The sequence below is a fragment of the Lutjanus erythropterus genome, chromosome 12, assembly GCF_056507025.1.
Source record: "Lutjanus erythropterus isolate fLutEry1 chromosome 12, fLutEry1.hap2, whole genome shotgun sequence".
Classification (NCBI taxonomy): Eukaryota; Metazoa; Chordata; class Actinopteri; order Lutjaniformes; family Lutjanidae; genus Lutjanus; species Lutjanus erythropterus.
In genome coordinates this window covers 19,701,881-19,717,066 of record NC_139328.1, presented here as the reverse complement: position 1 = coordinate 19,717,066, position 15,186 = coordinate 19,701,881, and the positions used below count along the sequence as shown (strand labels likewise).

At 40.1% G+C, this 15,186-nt stretch overlaps 1 protein-coding gene across 12 annotated transcripts in view; it reads right to left on the bottom strand.

Annotated features, from left to right (window-relative positions):
* The window catches only part of LOC146317890 (receptor-type tyrosine-protein phosphatase F), a 220,428-nt gene that overhangs the window by 92,639 nt on the left and 112,603 nt on the right, over window positions 1–15,186 (bottom strand). For 6 of the 12 annotated variants that reach the window (XM_084731743.1, XM_084731742.1, XM_084731747.1 and 3 more), the window contains exons 5-7: window positions 12,261–12,449; window positions 9,766–9,783; window positions 5,652–5,762 (exon numbers count right to left, since the gene is read on the bottom strand). In XM_084731743.1, the coding sequence (XP_084587869.1) occupies window positions 5,652–5,762; window positions 9,766–9,783; window positions 12,261–12,449 (318 nt within the window). The remainder of the gene's footprint in view (window positions 1–5,651; window positions 5,763–9,765; window positions 9,784–12,260; window positions 12,450–15,186) is intronic. The other 6 variants (XM_084731744.1, XM_084731749.1, XM_084731748.1 and 3 more) reach the window with 1 other exon arrangement.

The following is a 15,186-nucleotide window of genomic DNA, read 5'->3' as shown; positions in this document are numbered from 1 at the left end:
TTACACTACAATGGATTAGGGAGGGCTATTATTGATATTTTTGTTTTTCAAGACAGGAATATCAGTGTCTTCATTGGACGGCCTGGAAAGGATGGTTGACCTCACTTAAAATCGGCTTCAAAGTGAAGGGAGGGGATTAAAAGTGAAACTGACAAACCTTCACGCTGATCTGTTTGAGGATGAAGTGATTTGATGGAGGTGAGCGATGGAATGAAAAGATACAAAGTGGAGAGGAAAACAACACAGTGAAACAGAACAGTGTTTCTGTAGACACAGTTGAGATTAGTGACATGGCACAGATAGGCAAAGTAATGCACACATACAGTACCAGGGAGGGAAACTCAATTTTGCAAATGTTTTAGTATTATTGTTTTTCATTTCTCATTGGCATTTTAGGTTTTGTTTGGTATTACACTACTTGATAAGTATTTTTGACATTAATAACTACAGTATTAGGGGTGGGGGAGGTAATCAACACAGTATTGTATTGCAATATTTTGCATGGCAAGTTAATTTTTGGTACCAGATTAATAAAATCAGTTGCTTTTTCAGACCATGTTTTTTATGCTGTGGTCAGAAATGGTCACATCAGCAGGACTGGTAGCTTTTTATGACAGTGTTGTTCAGTCTCAACAATCCTACTTTGCTGCAATAAAAATGAGTGAAGTGAGATGGACAGCGTGAAAACTTTATCTTATAAGATAAAACAGATGTTTACAAAGTTTTCCTTTGGGGATATAAAGAAAAACAAATGAAAAAATGATATGTTCGCAATACTCATCAGAACACAAAATGTTTCAAATTGCAATAATACTGTATAATTGGAGATCCAATCACAAATACAATTTACCATTAACTTAACGGTCCAGTAAATCCTAGACACTGGTTCTTTTAGTACTGTTGATGTAAAGTACATTAATATGCTCCTGTACCCCATCTTTTTCTTCATAAAATTGAATTGATTGACGTTTTTAGAAGTTTCTCTCCCTGACAGACACACACAGACACACACACACACACACACACACACACACACACACACACACACACACACACACACAGACACTCTCACACTCACACACACACACACACACACACACACACACACACACACACACACAGCATGAGAACAGCATGAAGATATTTTGGTAAGAGAAAAGCCTGGCTGCAGCACTTTATCCTCTATGACATATTGACATGTCACATGGATATATGAAGGAGTGCCAGCAGACAGAAGCTGACATCCCTCCTCCATCGTGGGATAAGCACTTGACAAATGAGCGCTCATGCACAATCACAGGACACTTGTGATTCTGCCCACGTTGATGGAGTCCTCCTTTAGAGGAGGGTCACCAAAAGCGGCCCACGGCAAACATGGCGTGCGCACCTGCACACCTACAAACACGCACACAGTCTTAATGGATGAGAAGTGGAAGGACATAAATAGATACACAGACAGGAAGAGAAAACAAGCCATGAGCAGACCCCCCACCCCTCTCCTTCTCCTTCCCCCTCCCCCTCTCACAAAGAAATATGAGGACATCATTCTCTGGTGGCTCTAAAATGTCAAGACAAGGGTGGAGATGGTGGTGCTGGCAGCATGTTTGTGTACTTTCAGACAGGAATTGGATCAGGTAGTAGCGGTGAGTGGAAAAATAAACAGAAACACATTGGTAGACACAAAACACCAACCCATAACAAGCACTTTTAATTCAAGTCTGACAGTCGTCTGTATGTGTGTGTGTGTGTGTGTGTGTGTGTGTATGTGGGTGGGTGTTAGCAGGGTGTTGATAGAGAATAATACCATAATTCTTTCTCCCAAGGTAATCTTTTTCATATGTCACCTTCAAGTAGTGGTAACTTTATTGACGTTTCAAGCCTACACATGGCTGTCCTACTCATGGCTGTCCTACTCAGGGAGGATGAAAGTCTTAGACATAAAAAAATATATTTTATTGTTTGCAATATTTTGTTGATCACAAAGCATTCATTGTATCATTATTGTATTTATTTATTCATAGCCCAAGCTTCATTCTAATTTTGTGCTGTGAGTTTGGAATCAACCACATTTTTACAGCCTGCTGCTACACATAAACACTGTAAAGTTTAACAGTTGTCAAATGACCTGTTTGCTTCCAAAGCTTGTTATGTTTACAGGTTTGAGAGCAGACGTTGTAAGCCCCTAAATCCCCCCTCTGGTGTCCTGGAATAAAAAAAACAACGTATAACAACAGGAAGGGAAGAGAGGCATGTCAAAGGCCACTTGTCTTGAGTCCCTCATGTTTTCAACCCAATCAAGCAGCCCGGTGATAGCACAACCCCAGGTCTTGTCTCCTCATACTCGCAGCGGTAACAAAGACAGAGTGAAAACATGGCTGGAGCCTTTGTTCTCCATTCCAGACTAGTACACTTTTAAAAGGTTACGGTTGGTTTGATTTCTATCTCTCCACCGGTGTGGTGAGGCTGGCGGAAAAGTTGGTGTCGGGGGCCAACGGGTTGACAGCTACCTGGGTGGTGTTACAGACTAGCTGGGCCTGGGGGCCCTGCTGGCGCCACGCCACACAACTACTGTAATTACCTCTGAGGGGAAGAAAAGGCTGTGCTTGCACCTGTGACAGACATGCCTTGATTAATAGACGAGACTTATATCCCTTTCTCGCCTTTGCTGTTTGGCTGACTACCTCACCCCTGTCAAGATTTAAGATCTAAACCTTCTGGAGCCCACAGTGTTTAATCTGTAAATTTGATTCTGCGGTGGTCCTCGAGGATGATTGTACCTCCGGTTCCTGTGATCCAGGAGGAGGTTCTGTCTTTTTGGATCTTTTTTCAATAAGAAAAATATTAGAGCTGTCCCTGACCAAGAATTTGTCCAGTCAAATCAGATTTGGCCGTGCAATACAAATAAACAACGATTTGTTCCTTTCTTTTCCTTCAGTGCCCCACACTGAAATCCTATATCAGCCTACATGAGTACCTTTTACCAGCATTTTAATGCCTTTCTTTGTCATCTGTGATATGAAAACTTTAGATTTTCACATAGGTTTCACTGGTTTGAACCCCTAAAAAATGAAACCTCTGATGCTTCACATCAGTAGTGCACATTTTGGCGAGAGGAAAATTTGTTTAAAAAATAGTGCTCTTAATTCAATTTGACATTTTCTAAGCAGTGGTTTGTCATCTTCTACCTGGGTCTGGACACTGAACACTGGACACTAGATTACTTACTTTATCTTTGTAGATGAAAAAACAGACAATGGAATCACTCATCCATAAAACAGCGTCTAAGATACACTGCTGTATATGCTTTTAACAAAATTATGAAGTGATAGCTGAGTGTGTCTCTTTCTTACCCTGACACTCACTCCCTCCCTCCCTCCTCCACCCACACTAACAACTGGAGCTGCTATTCTGTTTCATGTACATCAGACATGGTGGTGTTATCCGCAGGGGCTGACCTACACTACTCTCTCCCCTATACCAGCTTTTTCCAGGATGGGTACAATTCTGCCCTCGCCCTGCATTAGTCTGCTCACGGAGACACCACAACAAAAACAAACCCTGAAACTCCAGACCCCTCTATCCCTGTAGGAGCTCTGGGTTGTGCGGGAGGGGAATAATGGAGCCTTTCGATACAGTCAAAATAAAAAAGAAAGGGAGGTCTGGCATGGTTTTCAATGCCAGCGGAGGAAACGGTTTCAATGCAGCTGTTTTCACAGAGGCCGCACCTGGTCGAGCTCACAGCCAAACAGGAGGTTGAGGTTAGTTCAGCTCATTGGTATGGGAGGAGTGGCAAGGAAGGAATAATGGTTGAAGGGGAGAAAAAGAACTGAGAAATAATGGCATAAATGTGGTCATCAAATGTGGAAATGACACAACAATAAAAAGGTTTTTCCACTGATTCTGTATAATTAGAACTCTGCTCAGGTTGATGGGGGGCAGAGGTATGCTGGAAATTACTCCATGCACCAATAAGAACTACACAGGCTCTGCACGTGACATCAGAATAGGCAGAAGTCACTGCCGTTTCACAAATTGAGCGGCAAAAAGACGACTGAGTGGCAGCTTGAATGCCATAAAAAACAACAAACATCTAAAATGGGAGAGAGCTGTTGTGTGATTGATGGTACAAATAGATTCAATGTGAAATCGGAGGGATCTTTTTACAGACTGCCAAAAGCTAAAGCAAAGAGAAGCAAATGAATCCAGGCACTGAAACATGGATTTGTGGTTACCATTTTGTGATTTTTTTTTTTTTTTTAAATCATACCTTTAGTTATACACCAGGTCTATTCGATTGCTTTTTTAGAAGAGCCAGATTTGAAAAAAGAAGTCAAGTGCAAATGGGTTTTTTTTTTTCTCTCCACTTTAATAGTTTTCACAATTGGAAAATAAATGCGAACAAAAGTAAAGGCAAAAACAAAGTACCTTTCAAATCCTGGATTAAAAGTAGGTGCTGTTTTTACTGTACATTTTAATAAACACAGTGTTGCATTTAACATGTTTTTTCATTCAGTTTGACTCTCCTAAATCCCCTCTGCTCCATCAGCCAAGATACGCATAGTTAAGACATTTTAATAAAATAAGTGTCTCTGTGCTTAACAAAAAACATAACCAATGAAAGGGCTAATTATCCTCTTTCATTTGAAGAAATTATTTAGTTTCTGCATATTTATAAATGATCAAAGGGCTGGACTGAGGTTGTTACAGGTCCAGACCCACAGGTCACAACATGAATAGTCCTGTTATATACTGTTTGACTAACGCTACTCATCAATTAATATGTAGCATCTTTCATTTATACTGTGTGTATTTGAAACTTTTGTTCTACAAACGCACAACGCATTGTGCATCTTTAATCCAGACATAGCTGCAAAAATCAGCGCTGCTGCATGCAAACATGTCTCTCCAATCATGTGATAAAATAAAAATATCTGTACAAACCTGTCCACATATACCAGATTATCCTTTGGTGTCTTCGTCACTCTTATTTCAACCACAAATCCCACCTTGAAGTAACGTTGCCACCAAATGTTGAGGCTTTTCTATGCCTTCATTGCTTTATATATTTCCCCGGTGTCAAAATCAGGTACACAGAAATGAAACGAAACCTGTTTCCTGGCCAAATGTCCATGTTCCTGTTTACTGAGACTTTGGTAAGTTTTAAGGATTACTGTCAAGTCAAACTGACTTTAATTTTAGCAGATAATTGTAGTTTCCCAGTTTTCCCTGCTACAGGCAGCCAACTGAGGGGGCGTGTTCTGATGGGAAAGTGGCATCAGTGCATACCCTCTATAAAGGTGTAATTTGTCCCACCCTGACAGGTGCAACAAAGCTAACAGGAGAGAGAAAGGAAGATGTCAGTCAAACACAGCCTGCACACTCCCACACACTCCAGAGAAGAGCGGTGAACATCCAAAATAAATGAAATACATTAACTGAAATCACCTGTGTGAATGAACCATTGAAGGTACATGGTGTCAAAGGGAGAAAGAGTTATAAAGATGTATGGTCACTGGTGAGTGAATGACATTTATAATGAAAGAGACAAGAAGCTGTAAAGGATTGAATGGTTGTGTGTGCTTTGCAAATGGTTGAGACAAGACAAGTGATAGATTAATTCAAGAATTGAGAGATACATTTGACTCTTTTACCTCGTACGTAGAGATTGGCAGGAGAAGAGTAGCGGGTCCCAGCGCTGTTCATGGCAACACATTCATATTTCCCTTGGTCGGACTCCTCGCTGTTCTCAATTTGCAGAGCTCCTGCATAGAGGATTAACAAATTTAGCTGTCTTGACAGTTGTGGAATATGAGATGCAACTTGGCATGAAACCACAGCAGATATCTCTACAGCGACTCGCTAGAGAGCCAGTAGTCAACTAGTCTAACCCAGTTCATGTGTAATTAAGTGTCTCAGACGTGGACACAGTTTTGTCAAGGAAATGCTTACAGCAACAAAAGCATTTAGCTGAACTGGCACGTTTAATGAAACCACTAAGAGAATATTTGCCTAGTCCTGTTAAGGAGAAAGAAGACCATGACTGAGGGTCAAATTAATCATCTAAATAACATGTCACAACCATCACATTATAATAAGGCCTTCTGCTTATGAAAAACAATTGACAGGCCAAGTTGTTTGTGTCATGGATGTCAGAGGTATCTATCCCAGGCACATGTTAGGAGGAAGCTCAGCTGTGCTGCAGAATAACAACAACAAAAACAGGAGAATGGATGTAATATCTAAAGAAAAGATAAAACTGCTGCTTAATATCAACAACTGTGGGGAAAAGCTACTCTGATTAAGTTTTCCAGGTTCTGATGTTTTCAGATATCCTAACAGACCTTTTTCACGGCAGCCATATTAAAGGGATAGTTCTGTTTTAAGGTGGGGTTATATGAGGTACTTGTTCAGAGTCAGTGTATTACCTACAGTAGCTGGTCGGCACACTCCCGTGGTTTGGGGAAGGAGGGAGGGGCACCAGTGTAGAAGCAAAGCAATGCACTGTTTTGGGCAGGGTCAGCAACAAAAGGTATTTTAGCCACTTAAAACAGGTCTACCAAAAATAAAATCAATATCAGTTTAAGGGTAAACTACATTTAGAATATTTTCACCACTTTACCTTGCTATGACAGCATTTTTTTGATGGAAAATAGCTGTTATTGTTCTCTCCAAACCAACCAGACTCCATAGGCAAAAGAAATTTAAACTACGGTCTACGGTTTACTCAATCTGTCAGTTTGTTTGTGCTATTGTGTCACTTTGGTCACACAGCAACACTAACAAGCTAGCAGATCGAGGCAGCGGCAGACCTGCAACTCCTTTTAAATATAACGTATACCTTATCTGATATTGATTGTTTTTAGAATTTGTTTTGCTGATGAACCTGTCTGTCTGCTGTTTGCTGCCCTGCACCTTCTGTGGCTAATACACTGACCATCGATAAGTACTTAATACAAACTCACTTCGAGTAATCCAAATGATCCCTTTAATATGAAATAGTAGGGAAAACACAAGTGTTACCAATGATACCAATTGTTATAAAAAGCAACTGCAAGTGCAGGTATCTTTTATTCAATCTTTGTTTGCATTCAGGTTATAATTGTGTTCTTTTATTACCAACTATCTGACCATGTCTCACCCAAGCCCTCAAGGGAGATGCTCCTCTGCCAGATGGCTCAGATTAGTATTCACAATCCCAAGTAGCTGTAGTCATCAGACAGAAGGCTTACACGTTGTATCTAACAAAACATGAAAGCCCTGGAGACCTGTCTCGGTGTGGTCATTTTGACACTCCATGTCCATAACCATCATATAATCATTGCTAATGAATTGCAAATGGCTGACAGATGAGACGAGTCCTCATTTGATGAAAGGGGGAAAAAAAACTCGGTCCTAAAACAGCAGTCTTACCTGCATCCCATGAATTTAAAAAAAATATATACTTACAAAAGACAAAAGTACTTCTCTCTGCAGTATGTTTATGTATGTCACAAGAGTGATAACAGTTATCGCGTCTCAAAAACAGCATGGTACGAGCATGAAAGGCAGCCAGCCACCATGCAGTTTGAAAATGACAAAAGTACTCAGTATAAGATGATGTCAGGATACATTTTTTATTCACATCATGCAGTATGAGATGAATGTAACAAACAGGTTCACCACCAACCAAAGGGGATTTGAATCACGACAAGACCAAAAAAGAGAACCGAAACAGGGCGGGGCAGTGACATGTGGTAATACCACCTCAGATCTCATGACAACACATCTCTCCAAGGTGTTTGCTCTGCATGTTGAGCTCATCGCTGTCTGATTCAGCACTGACATGCACCTGCATACTAATGCCGTTGTCACCAATCTGTCAATCTGCCCATTCTCCCATGGGAGAAAACAGTGTGAGCACTACATGGAGAAGGTTACTGCTGTGGCAGTTGTCGGAGCTTCAACACTAAACCCCTTAAATTACTTCCAAGTATTAAAAAACTGATGGATCTTCTACAACTGTTTCCCACTGCAGGACTTACATAAAGGACACAGAGGCTGCCATGAGGCTGCCTCAACTCCTAATGAGTTAAAGGGGAGATTCACCACTTTTTCTATGGAGGTCCAATCAGTGTTGATGACAAATGTAGTCAATAAACTCCTCTGTGCATACTATATTGTCCAAGAAAGCTATTTCAACTGCAAACTATGTTGTTCTTCCTTGCAACCAGTGATGTCAGACAGATGTAGTTGGCAGTTCAGATTGTTTGAAGTGGGGTTGTATACATACTGATAGTCAGTGTATTACCTACAGTGGATGCTGGTCAGCATGCCTTCAGTTTGAAGAAGCAGAGGGGAGTACCAGCACGGAAGCAAAGTGATGTATGACTGTAAACAAGTTCAGCAGCAAAATGTATTTTAACCACTAAAAAGGATTCACCTGAATAAATCAATTTTAGTGTACGCTAGTGTAAGTGTACGCTATATTTAGAACCTTTTTATGGCTTTATTTTGTTATTACACACCTTTTCCGATGGGAAACCGCTGTTATATGAGCCAAAAATTACTCTGTCAAAACCAAGGAGACTCTATGGGTGAAATCAGCAATTTTTCCTCACAGAACACAGGAGTTACTGGTCTACCGCTGCCTTGATCTGTTAGTTATTTCATGTTATTGTGTGACTTTAGTGAATCGCAACTATCCTTTTTAAACACTGAAGTCACACAATAACAAAAAGAAACTAACTGATCAGGGCAGTTTCCCATCAGACAAGGCAGTCTGGCAGTAAAGTTAAGTGGTAAAAATATTCTAAATGTCACTTAACCTGATATTAATTTTGTCATGTGGATCTTATTTTAAGTGGCTCTAATACCTTTTGTTGCTGACCCTGTCCACAGCAGTTCATTGCTTAGCTTCCATGGTGGTGCCCCCTCTGCTTCTCCTGATTGGGGTCGTGTTGAGTATCTCTTGTAGGTAATTCACTGACTATGGATAAATACTTCATACAACCCTACATCAAATAATCTGAATTATCCCCTTAAACATCTAATTGAATATGGACTGTATAGGAGCAAGGGATGCACAGACAGTGAGACAGACAGCTTATAGCTCCAAATGTATTCAGTTTGTCCCATACGTCCACTATTTACCTCGTTGTTGAAGTGAAATCATGCTTTCACTCAAGGGGAAAAGATGATTACCATAAAAAGAGGTTGAAGCTTCCACCTTAACAATCTCGACCTGGCATCCTGTTCCCATGCTGGAGGGCAGTGCCGCATAGGATTTATGCAAATGCAGCCATTTCAGTTTACATTGAGGCTGCATAGAGGAGGCAGGTAGATCCTCTTGTGGCGATGGTGGCCTAGTTTAGTTTAAAATGCAAGTCTTCACCTCTTTTTCACTGAAAAGCCAGAGGAGAGGCTGAAGCCGAAAAGATGTTTGTTTTTGTGTGAAGGTGTGCGTGTTTGGCTATAATGCGGTTCATTTCCAACAGAATAGGAGGAGCCTTGAGAAAGCTCATTTACAAGATAACACCTTGGACTTGCTTTTGCACTTTAATTCTCCTGACATCGGGGTTGGTGATCATTTGTTTGTTAAGGAGCAGACGGTAGACAGAACATGTTGGGAAGAGACGAAGGAGGAAGTGAAGGAGGAGGGCGGGTTTGGCGTCAACAGTGTGGATGAACCTGGTGATGTGGCATTTGAGGGGGAATGCAGGGGTCTGATATGGAGGTGAGGAAATGGTGTGGACGTGATATTTTCCAACACACTTTTATCATCCTTACCTCTAATTGGTGTACCACCTAGGTGGGAGTAATTTTGATGCAAACAGGGTTGAGAGATTAGTTAGTAATCCACTTACAACAGTGGGAGAGAAAAACATGGCTTCTGACAGGCCAAAGATAATAAAGAAAAAATAAACTGATACAGAGTAGGAGCCACTTAAAAGCAATGTGACAAAGTTCAGTGTACTTAATCAATGCTATGAGTAAGGATGTAACAATATATCGAATATGGCGATATCACCTACTGTACCGGGCTGTGACGATACCTAATATGATATTACATGCTTAATATTAATGAATGGTTATTTTATTTTGTTTTAGAAAAGAACTTATATTAACTGCTACACTGTTTCCATTTTGCAATTGGTCCTTCCGAAGTCCCGCCCCTTGTTGCTCTGTGCTTTAATAACATTGGTAACTGGCCGAAGAGATCTATGTTGAAAACGGAAACCAAATTTTGAAGATGGATAGGAGATTTTTGTTGTGGGATCTGTTAAGTCAACATGTAACCAGCAACAACTGTTTTTTTCCTCCACATGAAGCACTGCAGGAGAAACAACACAGAACTTATCATCACTCTGGTTCCCTCCAGAAAAAGACAATGGGATTTTTCCATTGGAATTTGAATTTGAAGCAAATACCATATACAGGAAACATGAGAAAGCTGACCAAGGTTCCAAAAGGGGCAGAAATTGGGAAGGGTTAATTATACATGGATAATTAATGCATTCATTTAAATGATATTTTTTCAAGTCATTATTTTCCTTTGTTTTTTAATATGATGATTAATGGCATTATTATACCTTCAGTTTTTGGTATTGTTACATCCCTAGCTGTAAGGCAAGAACACATTTTGGGCTGTACATGTTGCCAGTAAATGACCAAAAACAGATCAGCCTTTGAGAAGGACCCCTTGTGGCAGACAAACATTTTGAATATAATGCAGGTGCTTTTGCATTTGCAGACAACAGCTGCAGCCACATACGTCCTTGTCTCATAACAGCATTGAAAAAGTGTGCAATTTAAGCAGATTCGTTAAATTATGCTTTCTAATTTAAGATGACCCCTACTCTTTGTACAGACTGTATTTGTACAGAAAGCAGTTAGTAAAATGGGCAAGAGAAATGAATGAAAAGTCATACACAGTAAATAGTGATGCAAAGGAGGAAAGTATTCAGGTCAGAGGTATTAAATTGAAAAGAAGTTAGTATCTCTGCAGAGTGAATGAGCTGGATGGTGTGAGAAGATAGACTAAATGTGCCTGTGTGCTACAGGAGGAACTCAGGCTGCCTAAACGGTGGCAGCAAATTACTGTGCTTTTTTCTGCCATTGCAAAATTGGCCTCGTTTCAGGTCATATGCAGTAATGTAAATCCTGATATGGCAGCAGATGTCAAGTAAAGGGTTGTGGATAAAAAAGAATTGTTAGTCTGAGGGCATTACATATCAGCACATTCTCAGGCTCTCTCACTGTGTGCAAGAAAGAAAACTAATTAAAAGTTTGTTGCTAGAAGAAGAAAAAAAATCACAGTCTTAAGCACACTTTTATCCTTGATATAAAAAACATTATCAAACAATTAAGTAGTTGTTTAAGCATCTAATTTATGAGAAATCTGTATCTAATTTGGGTTGTTCTTGTAGTAGAGCCACGTTTTTAATATTGCAAGAACACGGCCAGTCCAAGTGAACATGCTCCAGTGACCTGTATTCGGCTTCCACTGGGCAGCTCTCGCACCAGGCTTTTTCTGGAGTGGCTCTCATCTTTAATCTTCGGGGCCTCAGACCTGCAGCCCGGCCTGACACTCTCTAAATGAGGTAGATTTAGTAAGGAGTGACAAGACTGAACCTGGTACAAAAGGCACTAATCTTTCCCCCCTTGCACCGTTTCCGTCTAATCCAGGTCAGGTCAGCACTGTTTATTTATCAAGTGGACTGCTACTGTGAACAAAGAGCAACCACATTGATTTTTTATTTTTTAGCAGGGTTGACTCTCAGCTAATGCATCATTGGACGGCCTCATTGTCACCCAGCTGCATGTTTAAGAAGGGATTAAGGATTATTTAATACAGTGAAAAATTCTCTTTCTGTACTTTGGAAGGTTACGAGCTCATGCATCACTGTCAAAAGATTGCACAAAGGCAGGAACAACTTCATTCCAACTTCTGTGTTACTTTATAAGTGGCTGCCTCTGTTGTGGGGAATGAAATTCTGTAAGAACTCAGCTAACTTTATCAAGGTGACAAACTCTGAATAAAACTTTCATGTCTTTTGTGATGAAAGAGAATCCATGAAGTCATACATGACAACAAAGGCCTTTTGTGTTTTCACATCATCCTCATGTCTAACATGACTCATGTCTGTCGGCGTCTGATGGCATCTTGCACCCTGCAACTTGCCTTTGCTTTATGCATTATCAGTATGTCATGTTGAGTAGCCTAAATCATTAAATCAAATCACATTGTACCAGAAATTGAATCACATCAAATCAAATTGTACCTGAACGGAGCTGTTTAATGCGCCCGTTGCTGCTGCTGATGTCCACAGGAAGCATGTCCTTGAACCAGGAGATCTCCGGGTCTGGGTTTCCACTGGCGGCACACAGCATGGTGGCAGTTCTGGTCCTTTCAACCACCTTCAGCTGGGGACCCATATCGATGGTGGGGAAGCCATGAGGGATCTGGTTCTCTGAAAATGCACAAAGGCAGAGGTTTTAGTATATCCAGAGACACACAGAATGAGAAATTAAGAGAAACAGGAAGAGGAATAAAGTGTTTACAAAAAGATTGTGACAGAATAGGCTCTCAATTGCTGTGAGAGGCATTCAGTGAAGCAGAGCTGTTGAGCTGGCAAGGGCAGCGAAGAGTATGAAAGAGAGCAAATACATATCAGGTGCTACAAGCTGAGCTGTAATCAGAACACACACACATTAAAAAAATAGTCCAAGAGCAGAATAAACTACTGGGGAATGGCAGATCTGGTGTGATTTGGATTTCAAATTTGGTTGAAAAAATAATTCCTGTCTGTGATTGATTATCATAGCAGGCTTATTACCCGGCACAGGGAGTCTCAGGTTTAGACAGAGGAAGGATAGTTGCAATCTGCCTCTGGGCACCCATGCATAAATGAGCCGCCTTAGGCTTAGCAAGCTAAACAAACCTATTTGAATAATCCAACAAATCATAATGGATGTAACATCATATCCATGACAACACATAAAGTATAATCCTTAAAGCAGAAATTGGGATTCTAAGGTGAAAGGTCCTCGTTCTTTCAAATATATACTGGCACCGTATCTTAGAATTCAAAATATGAACAATATATGAACAAAATACTAAGTACTAGACTATGTCAGGCTCAGCCTTGACATCTGGACTCCCATACGCCACCAGAAAGAGATACTGTACATCCCATCATACATTATCTACCACTGAAATTAAAGTCAAATGAAATCACCAGTGTCACGATACAGAAAGTAAATATTGTCAAAATGCCATTTCATCTGATTTTAAACATGTCGAGTGAGTGTTTCAATTGTGAAAAACTTGCAGTCTTGTCATGGGAGTAAACAGATCCTTAGCTACGTTTCTTCTAGCTTGAAACCACTCAACACTCACTTCAGTGTTGTCTCTGGAATATCAAGCTCTTTACCATCAGTCAGGTGTTTTCAACCTTATAAATGTAAGCAGACTAGAAACACTCAATTCTCTCTGAAATTGAGATTATACAAGGTGATATGCCACTATGTTGAGTCTTGAGAAAATTTGTTAGTGACAAAACAGTAACATTATTATTATTACCTTTAAAAGCCAAAAACAATGCAAAGTCTCATATAAAAATAATCCATCTCAATAATCACCTACAACCCACCAGAAGTGTGTGGCAGTGCCGCCATCCACAAAGACTCCCTCCTCTGCCTGTACCTTCTTATTTTCTCATTATTTTGTTGTGCTCAGGACAATTTACCAACCCAAAACATCAGTATTTGACATCCTAGGAATGAAACTCATCAATCAATTATCTTTCTGGTGTGTTTACTACCAGCAACTGACAAATTATTGAGTTGCATTTGTCACAAAAACTGTGCTGCAAATCCTAAACCAAACCCCCACCTGCCCTGATAATAAGTCCCAATTTAACCTCTGGACAGTGTTAATCAAGAGGAAACACAATGGCCCCTGAGAGGTCTTATTATCAGCGTGCTCTCAAACTTGTAATCTCTTTTATCTCTTTTCTCATATGTAGATGTGTCCTTGGGGCCAAAGTGCTGAGATGAAATCCTTGTAACAGTGCTAATGATTGTAGCTAAATGCAATTGTCTCATCATCAGAAGATACCTAACTGCGGGTTTAAGAATAAGCAAATGATCGTTGGTCTACAAGGATGAACTAAATTAATACAAGACAGAGACTGAGGAAAGTTGAAGAAATTGTGTCCAGAACAGGATTACAATGTCAGTACAGTGAAACTGAACAGCCATAAAAGACGGGTCTACTAAATATTAATTAATGAATATTTGTGTGTAGGATTTAGTGAACAGATTAGATAATTCAATTCTTATTTTCAGGTGATTATACACTAATGAAAAGATACTTGTAAACATTTATATTTCAAATCTGCCACGATCTGCCAATAGATCCCCCTAAATCTTAAACAGTAAACCTTTAAAAATGAAAAAGCCTTGAAGAAAATGTGTGTCAAGATAGGTAAAGAGAAAAAAATGAATAAAATTTGACAAATGTGTCATGGCACAATGTATTAAATCTCCAGCTACCCCACTGGAGTGGGCAACTAAGTAAGACTGTGATTACAAATGTGTGCATGTACAACTGACAGGGAGAACAGAGCTGAAAATGCCAACACTGTCTACAAATCCCCCTGATTAATTAAGATATGAAAGTTATTCTTCACTCTTGTCTCATCAGACACAAAACAAATATCTTCTGTCACAAGAAGACAAAATAAATGCACATTTAAAACTCTACTTCTGACTCAAAGTATTATCGGTGCACTTTAAATGTGGACCTGTGTTTTGATTTTATTCTGACTGCCTCTAAGATAGCACCAGCAAGAAGGATGTCTGTATAAATGGATGAATTGGATAGGATTTTCTCCATTTCCTCCTCAATTTGGCTCGTCTGAGTCAAGAATCCATATGTAAACTTATATGGCTGGAACATGAATACGTGCATGGGTGCTGTACTTTGTTCTGATCCCCAGCAGAGTGGTTGTTCCTCCTTTCACCCCTGTGTTTGGCCTGTAGCCCGGACCATCTCATATTCAGATGTAGTTGACAGATCTCTGCATGGCCCTCTTATCTTTGTGGTGAGGCCTACTTCCTGTCTGACGATATAGGGTTTGTTTTCAGACATCCCAACTGAAATCAGGATACCTCTACAAAACAGACAACTACAGCACACTGAAA